Consider the following 14,935-nt stretch of genomic DNA (forward strand, 5'->3'; position numbering starts at 1 on the left):
TTTGGTGTCGAGCAACGCGGTAAAGTTCCAGACGAGTTAGCCGAATACCTGGATGAGAAATTTGATCGAGCCTCTAGGGACTTAGAAGCCATTCGGGCTAAAGCGTTAGAAAACATAGAAGAGTCTCAACGGAAGAATGAGGAATACTTTAGCAAAAAGCACAAACCACCACAGTGCTATAAGGAAGGTGACTTAGTGGCTATACGTTACTCTGATACGACCGATAGCGGTAATAAGAAGCTCAATCCTAAATTCAGGGGACCTTACGTCATCCATAAAGTGTTGCCCCATGATAGGTACGTGGTACGCGATGTAGAAGGATGTCAACTCACACAACTACCCTACGATGGGGTTCTAGAAGCGAATAAGTTGCGACGTTGGACCGAGTCCAGTGATTAGGAAATTGAGGGCAATTTATTGTTCAGGATAGCCGAGCTGTAACGTCCGGACTAATATCGCCCACTGTGCACTCAACCCGAACCCCGAACGCAGCGGTATAAACGCGTTATACCTTGACCGCTGGAGCACCCGGTGTGCTAGATGAACTGTCATAGAATAAAGCTCTCTTCTTGGCGCGACATTGAACGAAACAGACGTAAGCCACTGACTTCTGCGTATAATTATTTGTGTGCTCTTCCGAATTGTGCTAAATCTTATTAAAACGGCCAATTAACCTTCCGCCAACCGTAAAACGCTTGGTCGTTACAACGGTGATATTTTCTATACTCCAACTAGAAGTACGAATCAGCATGATGGATGCATTTTCTAAACAGATTTCTTTTTATTTGGTAATTAAATGATCAAATTCAGTTCCAAACATTTAAACAAGACTCATTTTATTTAAATTTAAAACTTAAAAGTCATTGTTTATGTACCAAAACAATAATCCAAATTTTAGCACCCCTGAAACGTCAAAATTGACGAGCGGGCGAAAACGCACGGGCGAAGTGACGTGTTCGGCCGTCGCAAGTTTACGTGGTTTTGTTGGTGGTCACGGAAGCACGGACTGGTGAATGCGCACACTTTTTAATATGTTTTAGTTGTGAAACTACGGTCTTTTGTGTGTGAAAACTGCTGGAAACAGTTTCTAGAGTATCGACCATTCTCGTACGGCGGTTGGTAAGTGCTTTGACAGGGTATACTTTAAGCCTTCCTCAGCTGGTTTTGCTCAGCATCGCTGTATCTGTATCGCTCTTCCGCACAGGCACGATGACGACGTACGAGGAATTCATTCAGCAAAACGAAGACCGGGACGGTATCCGGTTCACGTGGAACGTGTGGCCTTCGAGCCGGATCGATTCTACGCGCCTGGTCGTACCGCTCGGATGTCTCTACCAGCCGCTGAAGGAGCGCCCGGATCTACCCCCGATCCTGTACGATCCGGTCGTGTGCACGCGCCAGACGTGTCGGGCGATACTGAACCCGCTCTGCCAGGTGGACTACCGGGCGAAGCTGTGGGTGTGCAACTTTTGCTTCCAGCGCAATCCGTTCCCGCCGCAGTATGCCGCCATCTCGGAGCAGCACCAGCCGGCCGAGCTGATCGCCGGGTTCAGCACGATCGAGTACACGATCACCCGTGCGCCCTGCATGCCGCCGGTGTTTCTGTTCGTCGTGGACACGTGCATGGACGAGGAGGAGCTGACCGCGCTGAAGGACTCGCTGCAGATGTCGCTCAGCCTGCTGCCCGCGAACGCGCTGGTCGGGCTGATCACCTTCGGCAAGATGGTGCAGGTGCACGAGCTCGGCACGGAGGGCTGCTCGAAAAGCTACGTGTTCCGCGGCACGAAGGACCTGAGCGCGAAGCAAATCCAGGACATGCTCGGTATTGGGCGCGGGCCCGGCCCGCAGCAGCCGGGCCAGCAGCAGCAGGCGATGCGGGGTGCGGCCGCACCACCCGCCCCGCCAGCCAACCGATTCCTGCAGCCGCTGCACAAGTGTGACATGGCGCTGACCGATCTGCTCGGCGAGCTGCAGCGCGACCCGTGGCCGGTGCCGCAGGGCAAGCGGTACCTGCGCTCGACCGGGGCGGCCCTCTCGATAGCGGTCGGGCTGCTGGAGTGCACCTACCCGAACACGGGCGGGCGCATCATGCTGTTCGTCGGCGGGCCCTGCTCCCAGGGCCCCGGTCAGGTGGTGGACGATGAGCTGAAGCACCCGATCCGCTCGCACCACGACATCCAGAAGGACAATGCCAAGTTCATGAAGAAGGCGATCAAACACTACGATGCGCTGGCGCTGCGCACCGCCACCAACGGGCACTGCATCGATATCTACTCGTGCGCCCTCGACCAGACGGGGCTGATGGAGATGAAGCAGTGCTGCAATTCGACCGGCGGCCACATGGTGATGGGCGACTCGTTCAACTCGTCGCTGTTCAAGCAAACGTACCAGCGGGTGTTTGCCGCCGACCAGAAGGCCGAGCTGAAGATGGCGTTCAACGGCACGCTCGAGATCAAGTGTTCGCGCGAGCTCAAAATCGAGGGCGGTATCGGCTCGTGCGTGTCGCTGAACGTGAAGAACGCGTCCGTGTCGGACACGGAAATCGGCATGGGCAACACGGTGCAGTGGAAGCTGTGCACCATGACGCCGAACACGACGATGGCGTTCTTCTTCGAGGTGGCCAACCAGCACGCCGCCCCCATACCGCAGGGTGGCCGCGGCTGCCTGCAGTTCATCACGCAGTACCAACATTCCAGCGGGCAGCGACGCATTCGCGTGACGACCGTCGCACGCAGCTGGGCGGACGCGACCGCCAACCTGCACATGATCAGTGCCGGGTTCGATCAGGAGGCGGCCGCCGTGCTCATGTCGCGCATGGTCGTGTACCGGGCCGAGTCGGACGACGGGCCCGACACGCTGCGGTGGGTCGATCGGCAGCTGATCCGCCTGTGCCAGAAGTTCGGCGAGTACGGCAAGGACGATGCGAACAGCTTCCGGCTGGCGGAGAACTTTTCGCTCTTCCCGCAGTTCATGTACCATCTGCGCCGCTCGCAGTTCCTGCAGGTGTTCAACAACAGCCCGGACGAAACGACCTTCTACCGGCATATGCTGATGCGCGAGGATCTGACCCAGTCGCTGATCATGATACAGCCGATCCTGTACTCGTACTCGTTCAACGGGCCGCCGGAACCGGTGCTGCTAGACACGTCCTCCATACAGCCGGACCGGATCCTGCTGATGGACACGTTCTTCCAGATACTGATCTTCCACGGCGAAACCATTGCCCAGTGGCGCAAGGACAAGTACCAGGACATGCCCGAGTACGAGAACTTCAAGCAGCTGCTGCAGGCCCCGGTGGACGACGCGCAAGACATCCTGCAGACCCGGTTCCCGATGCCCCGGTACATCGACACCGAGCAGGGCGGCTCGCAGGCTCGGTTCCTGCTGTCGAAGGTGAATCCGTCGCAAACCCACAACAACATGTACGCGTACGGGCAGGTAAGTGTCGTGCCGAGTGAAAACAGGCTGTTTAACAACAACAAACAACGATTCTTTAATATTCCCTTTGTATTCCCCCGTGTGCTCTTTTTTGTATGTATTTGTGTGTGGTTGTTGTACGATTGAATTGCAAACGCAACATTGATCATATGTCTCCATTGATCACACTGTCTCAACGCGGTTATACGACCCGCCTTCGACGTACCCGACGGGGCCGTGCGCGGACACACAACTTTATTCTTATCACGAACCACCTCATTGCCTCCACACGTGGACCTCGATCTCTCGCCTCTCGGTTGTCTTCCTACCTTCCCCACGTACCGAAACTCTACGTTTCAACACATATATACACACACATTGGCAGATGGCGGTACCGAGTGCGGTAGATATTTTTTGAAACTTTTTTTGTTTACTTCTTAAATTACTTCTTAAAGTATTGTAACAAAACTGTTCATAATTACCGGTGTACTGTACTCTCTCTCTTTCTCTCTGGTTGATGGGCTGGTCGCACAAAAGCACAATGTACATTCTACACACACACACACAACCATCAGTATTAACTACGGGATTCCTTCATTCGCATTACTAATTATGGGAAGAGGATTAAGCTAACATTCAGAATTATTCTGGGATTCTGGGAAGGAAAAAACAGATAAAGGAGTTTTGTTATCAGGGACGATATGGTTTTTTTTAACTACACGTTTCTCCTCCTTATCTTAATGTAAGATATAACTTATCTTCACGTTTAAGACTGAACATAAATGGGAAATTTTAAATGAAAATTAAAACTTAAGATACAAGAGGATCAAAAAGTTCACCCTAAACCAAACTGATTCTGTACACAATTAAATTGAAGTCTAAGAAAATGATTCATCGTTTCAGCAATGTACAATGTACATTGGATAAAATGTAGAAAACATGCATTAACCTCTAACAGAAAGCACATATGTTGTCCCAAAACTGTACAAATGATTGTAATCTTTTATCGTGCTCTCCCCCTCTCTTTCTCTCCCATCTTCTTTAATCAATCAAAATCAACCCCTTATCTAGGACGGTGGAGCGCCCGTGCTTACGGACGACGTGTCGCTGCAAGTGTTCATGGAGCATCTGAAGAAACTGGCCGTATCGTCGACAACGTAAACGATGCGCACGTCACCATCCATCCCCTCGGAGCAGAGGCAACCAATTCTCAGTGCGCTTCAATTAAGTGTTGTTAAATTGAACAGCCTTCCCGCTGGTGTGGCAAAGAGAAACGGCAGTCAACGGGGTGGTGTATGGTGTAGCACTACTCACCACATAAGCAGTATATATATATTTATCGATGTTATAACAGAGGAGTATGCGGGCCACGGGGCGGCACGGTCGTCATTGCGACAGTGTGTGCGTGGTGGCAAGGCAATATATGTAAGCATTGGTTTGATTTTTGTTTTAAAATTTGGGCAAAATTAGCAACAAGTTGCAGACAGTTTATGATATGTAGTAGCTAAAGGTAATTTTGTACGAAGTTCAGTTTAGATGTGACATGGGCTTGATTTTGCTTTGCAAAGGGTTGAAGTACACGATCATCTGATTGATATCCCGCTCACACTAAACCAATAAAGTGTAGAAATCCGTAATGCTGCTGCACTTAAGCAACTGGAGCGATTTTTTGGTGCGATTAACTATAACCGAATACAGCAGGCGGCCACCTTTTGTTTGTTTGGTTTTTAGCAATCCATCTTTATTCCCATTCCTTCAATGCCTATTTACATTCACCTCATCCCATCGTTCATTAATATATACCGGTGTCCTTCAAATGGTGTTCACAATTGTTCACCAAAAGAAGCAAAAAGAAGTAAGTTTTGTGCCTCTTGAAATCATTGTCTACCTATTATCTACATGCTCTGGAATTAGGAAGCAAACCCACTCCCACACACACCATTGTTGCGGTCTTAGCTGTTGATCTTAGCTGCTCGTTCATCATCTGCCCCCCCCTGGTTTTAGTTCAGGAAGCGGATCGACATCTTCTGCTCCACCTCCGTGCGCTCCAGGGCGCGGCAAAAGTCGTCGAACGAAATCTTGCCCACGCCGACCGTGTCCGCTTCCACGATCGTGCGCTCCGCGATGCTGTTCAGCTGGTCCTGGCTAATGTTCGCCCCGACCATCATCTGCAGGATGTTGAGCAGCTCGTCGCGCGAGATCGTCTCATCGTCGTCCAGGTCGTACATCTTGAAGGCGAACCGCAGCTTCTCCTCCCGGCTGTTCAGCCGGTTCTCCTTGTTCGGCTTGATCGGCCGGAAGTGGGCGAGGACGCGCGTGAACTGGCGGAAGTTGACCCGATCGTCGTTGCTGTCGGCGAAGAAGGAGTGCACGATGCGCTCGCACAGCGGATTGATCGCCAGCTCGGGAATGCGCAGGAAGTCTTCCCGCGAAAGCGTACCGCAGTCGTTGCGATCCAGCGAGGTGAAGCGGGAGTACAGCCGCTCTATCTGGTTTGGTGTAACTGTGGGTGGAAAATTTGAAGAAACAGGCGTTTAGCAGGTATTCTTTTAGATAGAAATTGGCAGACAACAATTCCAAAAGAGATAAACACAATAAAGAGAAACGTTGTTAGTGTCACGGTTTGTGTGTGTGTGTTGTTTTTTTTACAACCCCTTACTCAGACAATCCAAGTATGCAGCGACACGCGCAAAACCCCGCACCCAATGACGTAGTCCCTTTCCGTGCAATCGTATTGCAATCAGACGTGCGGCGCTGAGAAAGCCTTTAATTATCTGCTCCGTGTGTCCGTGCCCGTGGAGCGTTGCTAAGGTTCAACGTCTAAACACATCCTATTGCTCAACGAGCACCGTGGCCGTGCACACCCTAGCGTGCGCTTATCGCACCCGTGTTTAATTACGAGCACTTGGGTAAATGAAGGTAAGCTAGATAAAATGGAACGAACGGAAAGTGTGCCGCTGGTGCTCTAATTCTTACGGAGCCTCCTTGTCGAGGGCGGATGATTGACTTTTTCTAATTACGTTGCACACACTGCGGCCACGGGGCTGTTCCGCAAACACACATACACACACCGTGCGCATCTCAAGGTTCTCCAACGCAACATCGATGTTTGCACACTGCAAGTAAAGCAAAAAAAACTTGCTGGCCGCTTGCATTTCCGACGCTACTCACAGCCAGTCTCCTCGTGGATTTGGGCAATCTCCTCCTCACGCAGCAACAGGGACGATTTGTTACCCATACTGTTTGTCCTAAAATGCACTTGGTCTTGGGGAAAACACAACAATTTTGACCAACGAGAAGAGAACCGAAAACGACCGCACGAACGACTGGAAAACTTCTAGCAAACTGCGACTGCTTCTGTTTTTGCTGCCTCTTCGCTCGATTGTTCACCACTGTCTGTTGACAACACGGGTAAAAACCAAGGTGCATTAATAAGATCAGGTGGTGGAATCTAGAGCATTTTGACAACTCGTCACTTGACGTAAGGTCCCCAGGATTCAAACGTTGTTTACATTTATTTATATTTTTTGATATAAATTATTTACCACATTTTTGCGATACAATATACAGTGGAGCGCCGTTTATCCGGGCTTCTCGGGACTTGACCTCGCCCGGATAAGCGAATAACACGGGTGCTATATTTTATCACCAAGTCCGGATTAGGTTTTGGAAAATTATCTTATTTTCTGATAAAAATAACCCAGTTTTAATTAACTTCATGTTTTTCCAATGAGAATATTTGAAATTTGCCATGAGTTATAGTGTTTTTTTATTACAACAATGTTCTCTTTAAACCGCTTTCAAATATCCTCCTCATAACGCAATGTCACCTTTGTATAGAACTGTCACTTTTCAACAGCACGGATAAACGGAAAGCCGGATAAAAGGTACCCGGATAAACGGCGCTCCACTTTTTTTGATGATTCTGACTTCATATAACAGTTTTGAACATTTTGAATTAGTATTTAACATACGAACAAAACAGAAATTATTTGGCATTTTACAATGAATGTGTCAAATCAGTACAATTTGCTCAAAGAACTGTCAAATTTAGAAAACCGCGTAAAAAAAAACGACCTCTGTCAAACTGAATCTCAAAATGGCAACATACCAAACGCTAAGAAGACACCTTTTCTATTATCCACCTTGGCGGAAACCAATGGTCAACGGTTTTAAAATGACGTTTAGTCCCTCAACTATGGCGATCTCCCAAAGACCCTTTTCCACTACCTGAGATTTTTAATCCAAAACAGGTGGAAGGGTGAAAGAAAAAAAAAACGATGAGAATTACTGCGAGTCGCAAAAGCGATGTTGTTTGATTTCGATAAGTGCTCGCAGCATACCGTCGGGCACAAGGACGGTCAGCAGAGACATTGTAAATAGCCCGATTCCCGCAAAACCGCCCCTGGTTGCTTGGACGAAGTTGTCGTCCCACTGCTGTTCTATTGGTATGTAAACAACAAGAAGTTCTGCCCGTGCAAAAACCTCCACAAAATCAAACCTTTGATCGACTGTTACGAGTTGTGAGCACGAGCAAAAAAAAAAAAAAAAATCCAGACATCGCGCCCCCCGTCCGTTGTTGTGTTTCTTTGTTTCGAGAATGTGAAGATAGTGGACGTTCGATCGGCAAGAAGAATGCTTGCAAGGTAGTGGGGTGCGAGTTGGTGTGTGTGTGCGATGTGGAAATAGTGTAACTACGCCATACGCACAAGAAAACCCCGATTTCGCCCAGCGCCAGGTATTGCGATGCACGATGCTTTTCCTTCGCTCGCAGGTGCATTTCCTTTCGAATGTCGTTCAACCTTTATAGAAATAAATGTACTGCACACAATGTAAACTATTTGCGGCTAGCGAACGGCATGCTTTCCAACGCACTTGGTTCCGCGGATGGCGGAAGCCCCCGGAAGGGTTGTTGGGTGCGAAAGTGTGTTAAAACGCGTTGCAAAAGAGCCAGTCACAAAGCAGGCGAATGAAAATCAGCTGGCAGCGAGACAGGTGGTGGTGCGATCATCACCATCACCATCATCATCAGCATCAGCATAACAACATTGAACGTGCGCGCGTGTGGATGTCCCCTTGCTGTGTCCTTGTGCGTTTGTGACCAGCGACACAGAAAAATAGTGTGTCACACCTGTGGTGTTTTGTTTGAACGCAAAACAACAAAAACAATCGAATTTTGGAACCGAATGTTGCACGCTACGGGATTTAGTGTAATTATTCTGTGGGCGAGCATGTTGAAGCAGTGGTTCCATTCTGCGCCTACTTTAACAAAAGCCCAGAAGCACATACAGAGCAGTGACGCATAAAAGGGGCGAGTCTAGTCATCTTTGGACAATGCAAATCTGCGTCCCAACACCCATCACCTAGCCCAAGCCTTCTAATCTCACCGTGCAAACACGTGCGAGTTTTCGTTTGATATTAAAAGACGTGTTACCTCCATCCCAGACACGATGTTCCACATTTGTTCAAGCGTGAACAAATGTAAACAAAATTTGTGCTTGCATTAACAAAATCTTATCGTCTCTTTTCTCTCCCTCTTTCTCTTCGCGTAGATGCTGCCCGATGCGACGCCATTCTGCCCGCGCTACTAGATGAAGGGCAGGGAGCGCAGTGTGCTGTACTTTGTTAGTTTGTTTTCAATGTAAAACAACCCCGTGTGCATCAGAGTGCTGCCCCACCGTGCCGTGAATGTCGGGCCAAACGCAATCGGACACCGTCGAGCAATACACTACTACGCGCAGCAAAAACCGCAAACCGCGCAGCAGGGAAAGGCAGCAAGGAACGGCACTCGAATTAGAATCCGCACTGTTTCCGCATCCGAAACGACAGCAGCGGCACCGGTGGCACAACGATGACGACGAGCCGACAGTTTGACGCAAAAACGTACGACACGCTGACCAACCAGGACACCAACCCGTTCGCCGACAAACGCTCGCCAACGATCGAGGAAGAGGACACACCGCAGGTGATACACGTCGTGCCGGAGACCAGCAAAGGTAGGAGCGGAAAGCTGATGACCACCATCGACCAACAACTGCAAACTCATGTCGTGCATTTGTTTTTCGCCTTTCAGCACGATGGAACCATATAGAGGACTTGGATTCGTTTTTCACCCGCGTCTACATCTACCACCAGAAGCATGGGTTTTACGTGATGATGCTGCAGAAGCTGTTCGAGCTGTTCCAGTTCGTGTTTGTCGTGGTGCTGATCACGTACATGTTCAACTGCATCGACTATGCGATCCTGTTTCGGTAAGGCCGCTTGCACTGCTACCTACACTGAGTCATTTGGGGGGCAAACTCAACAAACACGGCTTTCTTCTCTACCAAATGCAGTGACAAAATCATCGACCAAGAGTCGAAGGTTTCGCTCGGCGATGCCATGATCGGTGTGTCGGAGTGTGCCGCCAACCTCGGCGCCTTCCAGTGGATGGCGCTAGTGCTGGCCGGTTTGTTCTGGACGTTTCGGTTGTTTAAATTCTTCTATCAATTTTTCCAATTTTGGGACATTAAAATGTTCTACAACACGGCGCTCAAGATCGAGGATGTAAGTAGAGGGACCGGTAGGTTAGGTTCAGTGCTTATCAGTGCTTTCCCGTTCCTTCTGGCAGGCCGATCTAGACAATCTAACGTGGCACGAGGTACAAAAGTGCATCCGGGAAGTGCAGTCCGAGATACAAATGAGCATCAACAAGGAGCAACTGACTGAGCTAGATATTTATCATAGAATATTAAGGTACTGTTTTTTGTTGTACTGTTATCGAGTCAGTTCCGTGTACTATTACGATCATTCCATTTACCTTTTGCTTTGCATTGCAGATTTAAAAACTATATGGTAGCAATGATGAACAAATCGCTGCTACCTGCCACCACCAAGCTGCCATTGCTAGGAAACGTAGTGCTAATGAGTCAAGCGCTCCGCTACAACATAGGACTAATACTGTTCTGTAAGTGTGTCTGTTACCCGTATCTTCTCTTTGGCTTGGCTTCCACGCGCTAACTTCTGCCCCCGACCCGTTTTTTTCCGACGCAGGGGGACCATGGTCACCGTTCGAGAACAGCTGGCACCTGCGGGAGGAGTACAAGCGGCCCAGCATGCGGAACGAGCTGGCGGCCAAACTGTCGAAGCAGATTTTGTGGGTCGCCATAGCCAACTTTATACTCTCGCCGTTCATCTTCATCTGTCAGCTAATGTACTTCTTCTTCAACTATGCCGATGTGAGTGTGTTTATCGGCTTTGCAATCAGCCACTATTAACTAATGCCACTTTCTTGTACGCTCCACCCTTAGTTGATCAAAAAAGAGCCCGGCACGCTGGGTGTACGCTGCTGGTCACAGTATGGCAAACTGTACCTGCGCCATTTTAACGAACTCGACCACGAGCTGGACGCGCGACTGACCCGCGCTTACCGGCCGGCGGTTAAATACATGAACTCGTTCTCTTCGCCACTGCTTACCGTAATAGCAAGGTACGGGACACGATATCGTGCACGGTCACGATGCGCGGATGATAATGGTTTGCCTTTCTTCGCTACAGAAACATCGCCTTCGATGCTGGAGGTGTCGCGTCCCTTATCCTGCTGCTGGCTATCTACGACGAGGACGTGTTTCAGGTGCAGCATGTGCTCACGCTCTTCACGATTCTGGGCATGATCAGCGTTATTGCGAGGTACGGATGGTTTGTCAGCAAAAAGGGAGATTAGAAAGTTGTTTTAAATTAGTGGTCGGAGCTCGGAATCGGACCTACCCGATGCTGGAATCGATTCCGATTCCGGAGTCGATTCCGATTACGGAGTCGATTCCAGAGCCGATTCCAAAGTTGACTCCGGAGCCGATTCCGGAGCCGATTCCGGAGCCGATTCCGGGATCGGGATCTGGGAATCGCAATTTGCTCCGGTAACGGAATCAGCATTGACTCCAGAAATGGAATTAGCTTGGGAACGAGAATCAGTTCTTGGATTGAACTGATAAGAAGTTTCAAAAGCAAAATCAGTCCAGGAATCTCCATGATAATTGGTCGTTTAAAAGTAAATTTTGATTCTTAACGGCTATCAATACTTAGCATCATTGGACCCAAACGCCTATTCCTATGGAGATGCCGAAACCGAGTCCGTTTCGAAGCCGATTCTGATTCTGAAGCCGATTTCGGAACCAATTCCGAAGCCGATTCCGATCTCGAAGCCGATTCCGACGCCGATTCCGGAACCAATTCCGAAGCCGATTCCGGAACCAATTCCGAAGCCGATTCCGGAACCAATTCCGAAGACAATTCCGGAGCCGTTTTCGGTACAAATTCCGAATTCGATTCCGGAACCAATTCCGAAGTCGATCCTAAAGCCGATTTCGATTCCGGAACCGATTCCAGAACAAATTCCGAAGATGATTCCGGAACCAATTTCGAAGTCGATTTTGGAGCCGATTTCGATTCCGGAACCGATTCCAGAACCATGTCCGAAGCCGATACAGGAACTAATTCTGAAGTTGATTCTGGAGCCGATTTTGATTCCGGAACTAATTCCGAAGTCGATTCCGGAACCAATTCCGAAGTCGATTCTGAAGCCGATTTCGATTCCGGAACTGATTCCAGAACCAATTCCGAAACCGATTCCGTAGCCGGAATCAATTCCAGAAAACATCGGAGCTGGCCAGAATCGATTCCGATGAAATCTTCATTTTTCCCATCACTAATTTTAATGTGTCGTTTCCCTTGACCACTGCAGATCACTTATACCGGACGAGAACATGGTGTGGTGTCCGGAGCAGCTGCTGCGAAACGTGTTAGCCCATGTGCACTATCTACCCTCAGTCTGGCGTGGCCATGCCCACAGTTCGGTCGTGCGTGATCAGTTTGAACTGTTCTTTCAGCTGAAAATTGTGCGTTCTATAAACTTCCCTAGGTTCCTTTTCTACCCTGTCTGACCAAATCTAACAAACCTCCTTTCTGCTTCCACAGATGTACATTTTGAATGAACTGTTCAGCCCGCTCGTTGCACCGTTCGTGCTGCTGTACGATCTGCGCCCGAAATCGCAACAGCTGGTCGACTTCTTCCGCAACTTCACCGTGGACGTGGTCGGTGTCGGGGACGTGTGTTCCTTCGCCCAGATGGACGTCCGCAAGCACGGCAACCCGGACTGGCAGATACCGGTCGTGGCGGACGATAAGGACAGTGAGAGCGAAACGCCGCTCATATCGCCCGACGATGGTGGTGGTGCGCGGGTACCACCACCACCAGCGGGACCAACAGTGCGCCCCGCCGGTGCTGGTGCCGGTGCGGCGGCGGCACAGTACAATCAGGGCGAGCACGGCAAAACCGAACTGTCGCTCGTCCACTTCACCCTTACCAATCCCACCTGGCAGATGCCGCCGGAAGCGAAACAGTTCGTGCAGGGCATCAAGCGGCACGCGCTGCACGATCTGAACCGGCAGCGGGGCATGATGCTCGGCCTGCACAACCCGACCGCGATGGGCCAGAGCCTGCTGTCGGTGGAAAGCATGGGCGCGGAGTACTCGTCCATCATACAGCCGATCCTGCAAACACACAACCTTTCCAACTCGCAGCATCTCGGCCTGTCGATGCATCTCGGTGGCGGTGGGTTCGGTTCGCCCGTACCACCGATGACGCCCGGTTACGGGCCGGCGGGCATGATGCCATCGACCGTGCAGCAGCAGCAGCAGCAGCAGCCCGCGGCACAGCACGGTGGTGCAGGTGTGCAATCCTCCCACCAGTACCATTTCGGCCCACAATCGTACGATTTTGAGCGTATGCTGCAGCAAAACCTAACCGACGCCAGCACGGTAGCGCCGAACATGCCGGCACGCAGCACCTTCCTGGCGGACATTCATGAGAATGACGACGAAAGTGCGGGTGCACCGCCCGCACTGATGCCGGAAGTGCTGCAGCCCGGCATCGATCAGACGGCACCGGCGGCGATGGGAGTGTATCCAGAGCTGGAGGAGGGCAGCCGCTACGCTGCACCGTACGCCACCGACGGGATGGTGTACAGCACGCGTGGCGGAATGTCCCGACGGGAGGGACCGGCCGGAGGATCGCGCACGGGATTACTTTCGAGGTGAGCATTTATTTGCCCTGCTTAGAAGATGCTTCTAGTAGAATTAACGCTTTTCAATGCGCTCTCTCTCTCTTTCTCACTCCGTACAGTCTCTATGGCGAGCTGCCCACGAATGTACCGGCACCGTACGAATTTACGACGGCCGACATGTGTCTTAGTACGCTGTACCTGCACGAGTTGCATCACAATCACGTAAGCAGCTTGAGGATTGAATGCCAAAACGGATCCACAAAACCACTCACATTGTTGCTTTCCCTTCGCTTTGTTTTAGTTGCGACGTCACGGTGGTAGCTTGAGGCTCGATATGGGCTCACCACCACCACCACCATCGAGCGGTTCGTCACAGCGTCCCACCACCACGGCGACGTTCGCGTCCCGGTTTATGGGACCGGGAGGGATCCGCCCGTTCGGTACAGTTGCTCAACCCTCGCTAGTCAGCCACCCGTTGCGTACGATTGCGCCGGGTATTATCGGTGGTGGTGAAGCCACCGCGGGCCCTTCCGGTTCGCTGGAAGCCGGCAGCAGCAGCAGCCGTTCGATGGGAGGTTCGGCTGCCGCCGAACGAACACCGCTGCTCGGTAGCAAAAAGTCATAGCACCGGGCGGAGTGGGTCTAACGGAGCGCGGCAACTGATGCTTAGCCAGGAGCAAGGGTAGTAGCAGTAGGGGTTAAAGGTCGAACTTAAGGTGCGAGTGTGTGTGTGTGTTAGTATCGGTGGAATGGAAAGGTATGAATGTGATTTGTCTGTACTGTTGTCGTCTCCAACCGTGTGTTAGGCCAGAGCGTGCTGTGGAACTGGAAAAGTGATAAAGGCATACTGAGCTAGCAAATACTACTACCAATCGTCGTCTACGTGAAAACGTAACGATCGAACCACAACGAAGAGAGCACTATTCGAAGTGAATAGTTTGATGCCAACGTTGGGCGTGCTATTGTAAATAAGGTTACTCCAAGACGGTTCGTAAACCATTTTTTTGCAAGGCAACTACTACTACTAAAAAATGCTAAATCTGGGATCAACGGAAGGTAAACCGGGGGAAAGCAAAATAAAAAAAAAACGCATGATTATGGTATTGCTTGTACTACTACCACGCTGCCGTTGGTAAAGGCTTCTCTGAAAGATGAAGGCCACTTTTAACGTACCACCATCATCATCCCCACTGCCCCGCTCTGTGTGTGTGTAAAATGATAGCCAAATGGATCGAGTTGCGCGTGATATAAAAAGAACGGGCAGCAGATAAGCAAGGGGAAAGCTCCATCGAGTAAAGCAACATTCGGAAAGCTTTGTGTGAAAAGCTGTTTTTTAAGGCGATGTTGTGTGATTTCATCTTTTGATCTTTAAGCATAACTCTATAACTCACGCGACGCAAAGTGAAACTCTGTGAATTGCCGACGATACCGCGATAAGTTTGTTAAAAGCATCAAATAAACTTAATACGTTTTCAATA

The 14,935-nt window shown here is 50.3% G+C and overlaps 3 protein-coding genes across 8 annotated transcripts; 2 read left to right on the top strand and 1 right to left on the bottom strand.

Moving 5' to 3' along the window:
- Positions 1–918: 918 nt before the first annotated feature.
- LOC1281416 (protein transport protein Sec23A) lies at positions 919–5,073 on the top strand. 3 transcript variants are annotated; one of them, XM_061644332.1, is made up of 4 exons: positions 936–1,119; positions 1,205–3,438; positions 3,803–3,820; positions 4,489–5,073. In XM_061644332.1, the coding sequence occupies exons 2-4, from the start codon at positions 1,210–1,212 to the stop codon at positions 4,576–4,578; spliced, it is 2,337 nt and encodes a 778-aa protein (XP_061500316.1). In that variant the 5' UTR covers positions 936–1,119; positions 1,205–1,209; the 3' UTR covers positions 4,579–5,073. The 3 variants fall into 3 exon arrangements, with proteins under 3 accessions (XP_321324.2, XP_061500316.1, XP_061500317.1); XM_061644333.1 differs by having other exon boundaries at positions 944–1,115; XM_321324.4 differs by lacking the exon at positions 3,803–3,820 and having other exon boundaries at positions 919–1,119.
- A 54-nt stretch (positions 5,074–5,127) lies between these two features.
- Positions 5,128–6,851, bottom strand: LOC1281415 (calcineurin B homologous protein 1). Its single transcript, XM_061644337.1, has 2 exons — positions 6,589–6,851; positions 5,128–5,920 (listed from the first exon to the last, which is right to left on the bottom strand). Exons 1-2 carry the CDS (start codon positions 6,653–6,655, stop codon positions 5,418–5,420), a joined length of 570 nt encoding a protein of 189 aa, XP_061500321.1. The 5' UTR covers positions 6,656–6,851; the 3' UTR covers positions 5,128–5,417.
- A 793-nt stretch (positions 6,852–7,644) lies between these two features.
- LOC1281414 (autophagy-related protein 9A) lies at positions 7,645–14,935 on the top strand. 4 transcript variants are annotated; one of them, XM_061644328.1, is made up of 13 exons: positions 7,645–7,865; positions 8,970–9,413; positions 9,491–9,668; positions 9,753–9,963; positions 10,028–10,152; positions 10,236–10,363; positions 10,450–10,634; positions 10,707–10,885; positions 10,954–11,085; positions 12,137–12,290; positions 12,370–13,487; positions 13,577–13,679; positions 13,759–14,935. In XM_061644328.1, exons 2-13 carry the CDS (start codon positions 9,269–9,271, stop codon positions 14,080–14,082), a joined length of 2,982 nt encoding a protein of 993 aa, XP_061500312.1. In that variant the 5' UTR covers positions 7,645–7,865; positions 8,970–9,268; the 3' UTR covers positions 14,083–14,935. The 4 variants fall into 4 exon arrangements, with proteins under 4 accessions (XP_061500312.1, XP_061500314.1, XP_061500313.1 ...); XM_061644330.1 differs by lacking the exon at positions 7,645–7,865 and adding an exon at positions 8,001–8,191; XM_061644329.1 differs by lacking the exon at positions 7,645–7,865 and adding an exon at positions 8,001–8,155.

This window comes from Anopheles gambiae, chromosome 2 (genome assembly GCF_943734735.2).
Source record: "Anopheles gambiae chromosome 2, idAnoGambNW_F1_1, whole genome shotgun sequence".
NCBI classification, from domain to species: Eukaryota; Metazoa; Arthropoda; class Insecta; order Diptera; family Culicidae; genus Anopheles; species Anopheles gambiae.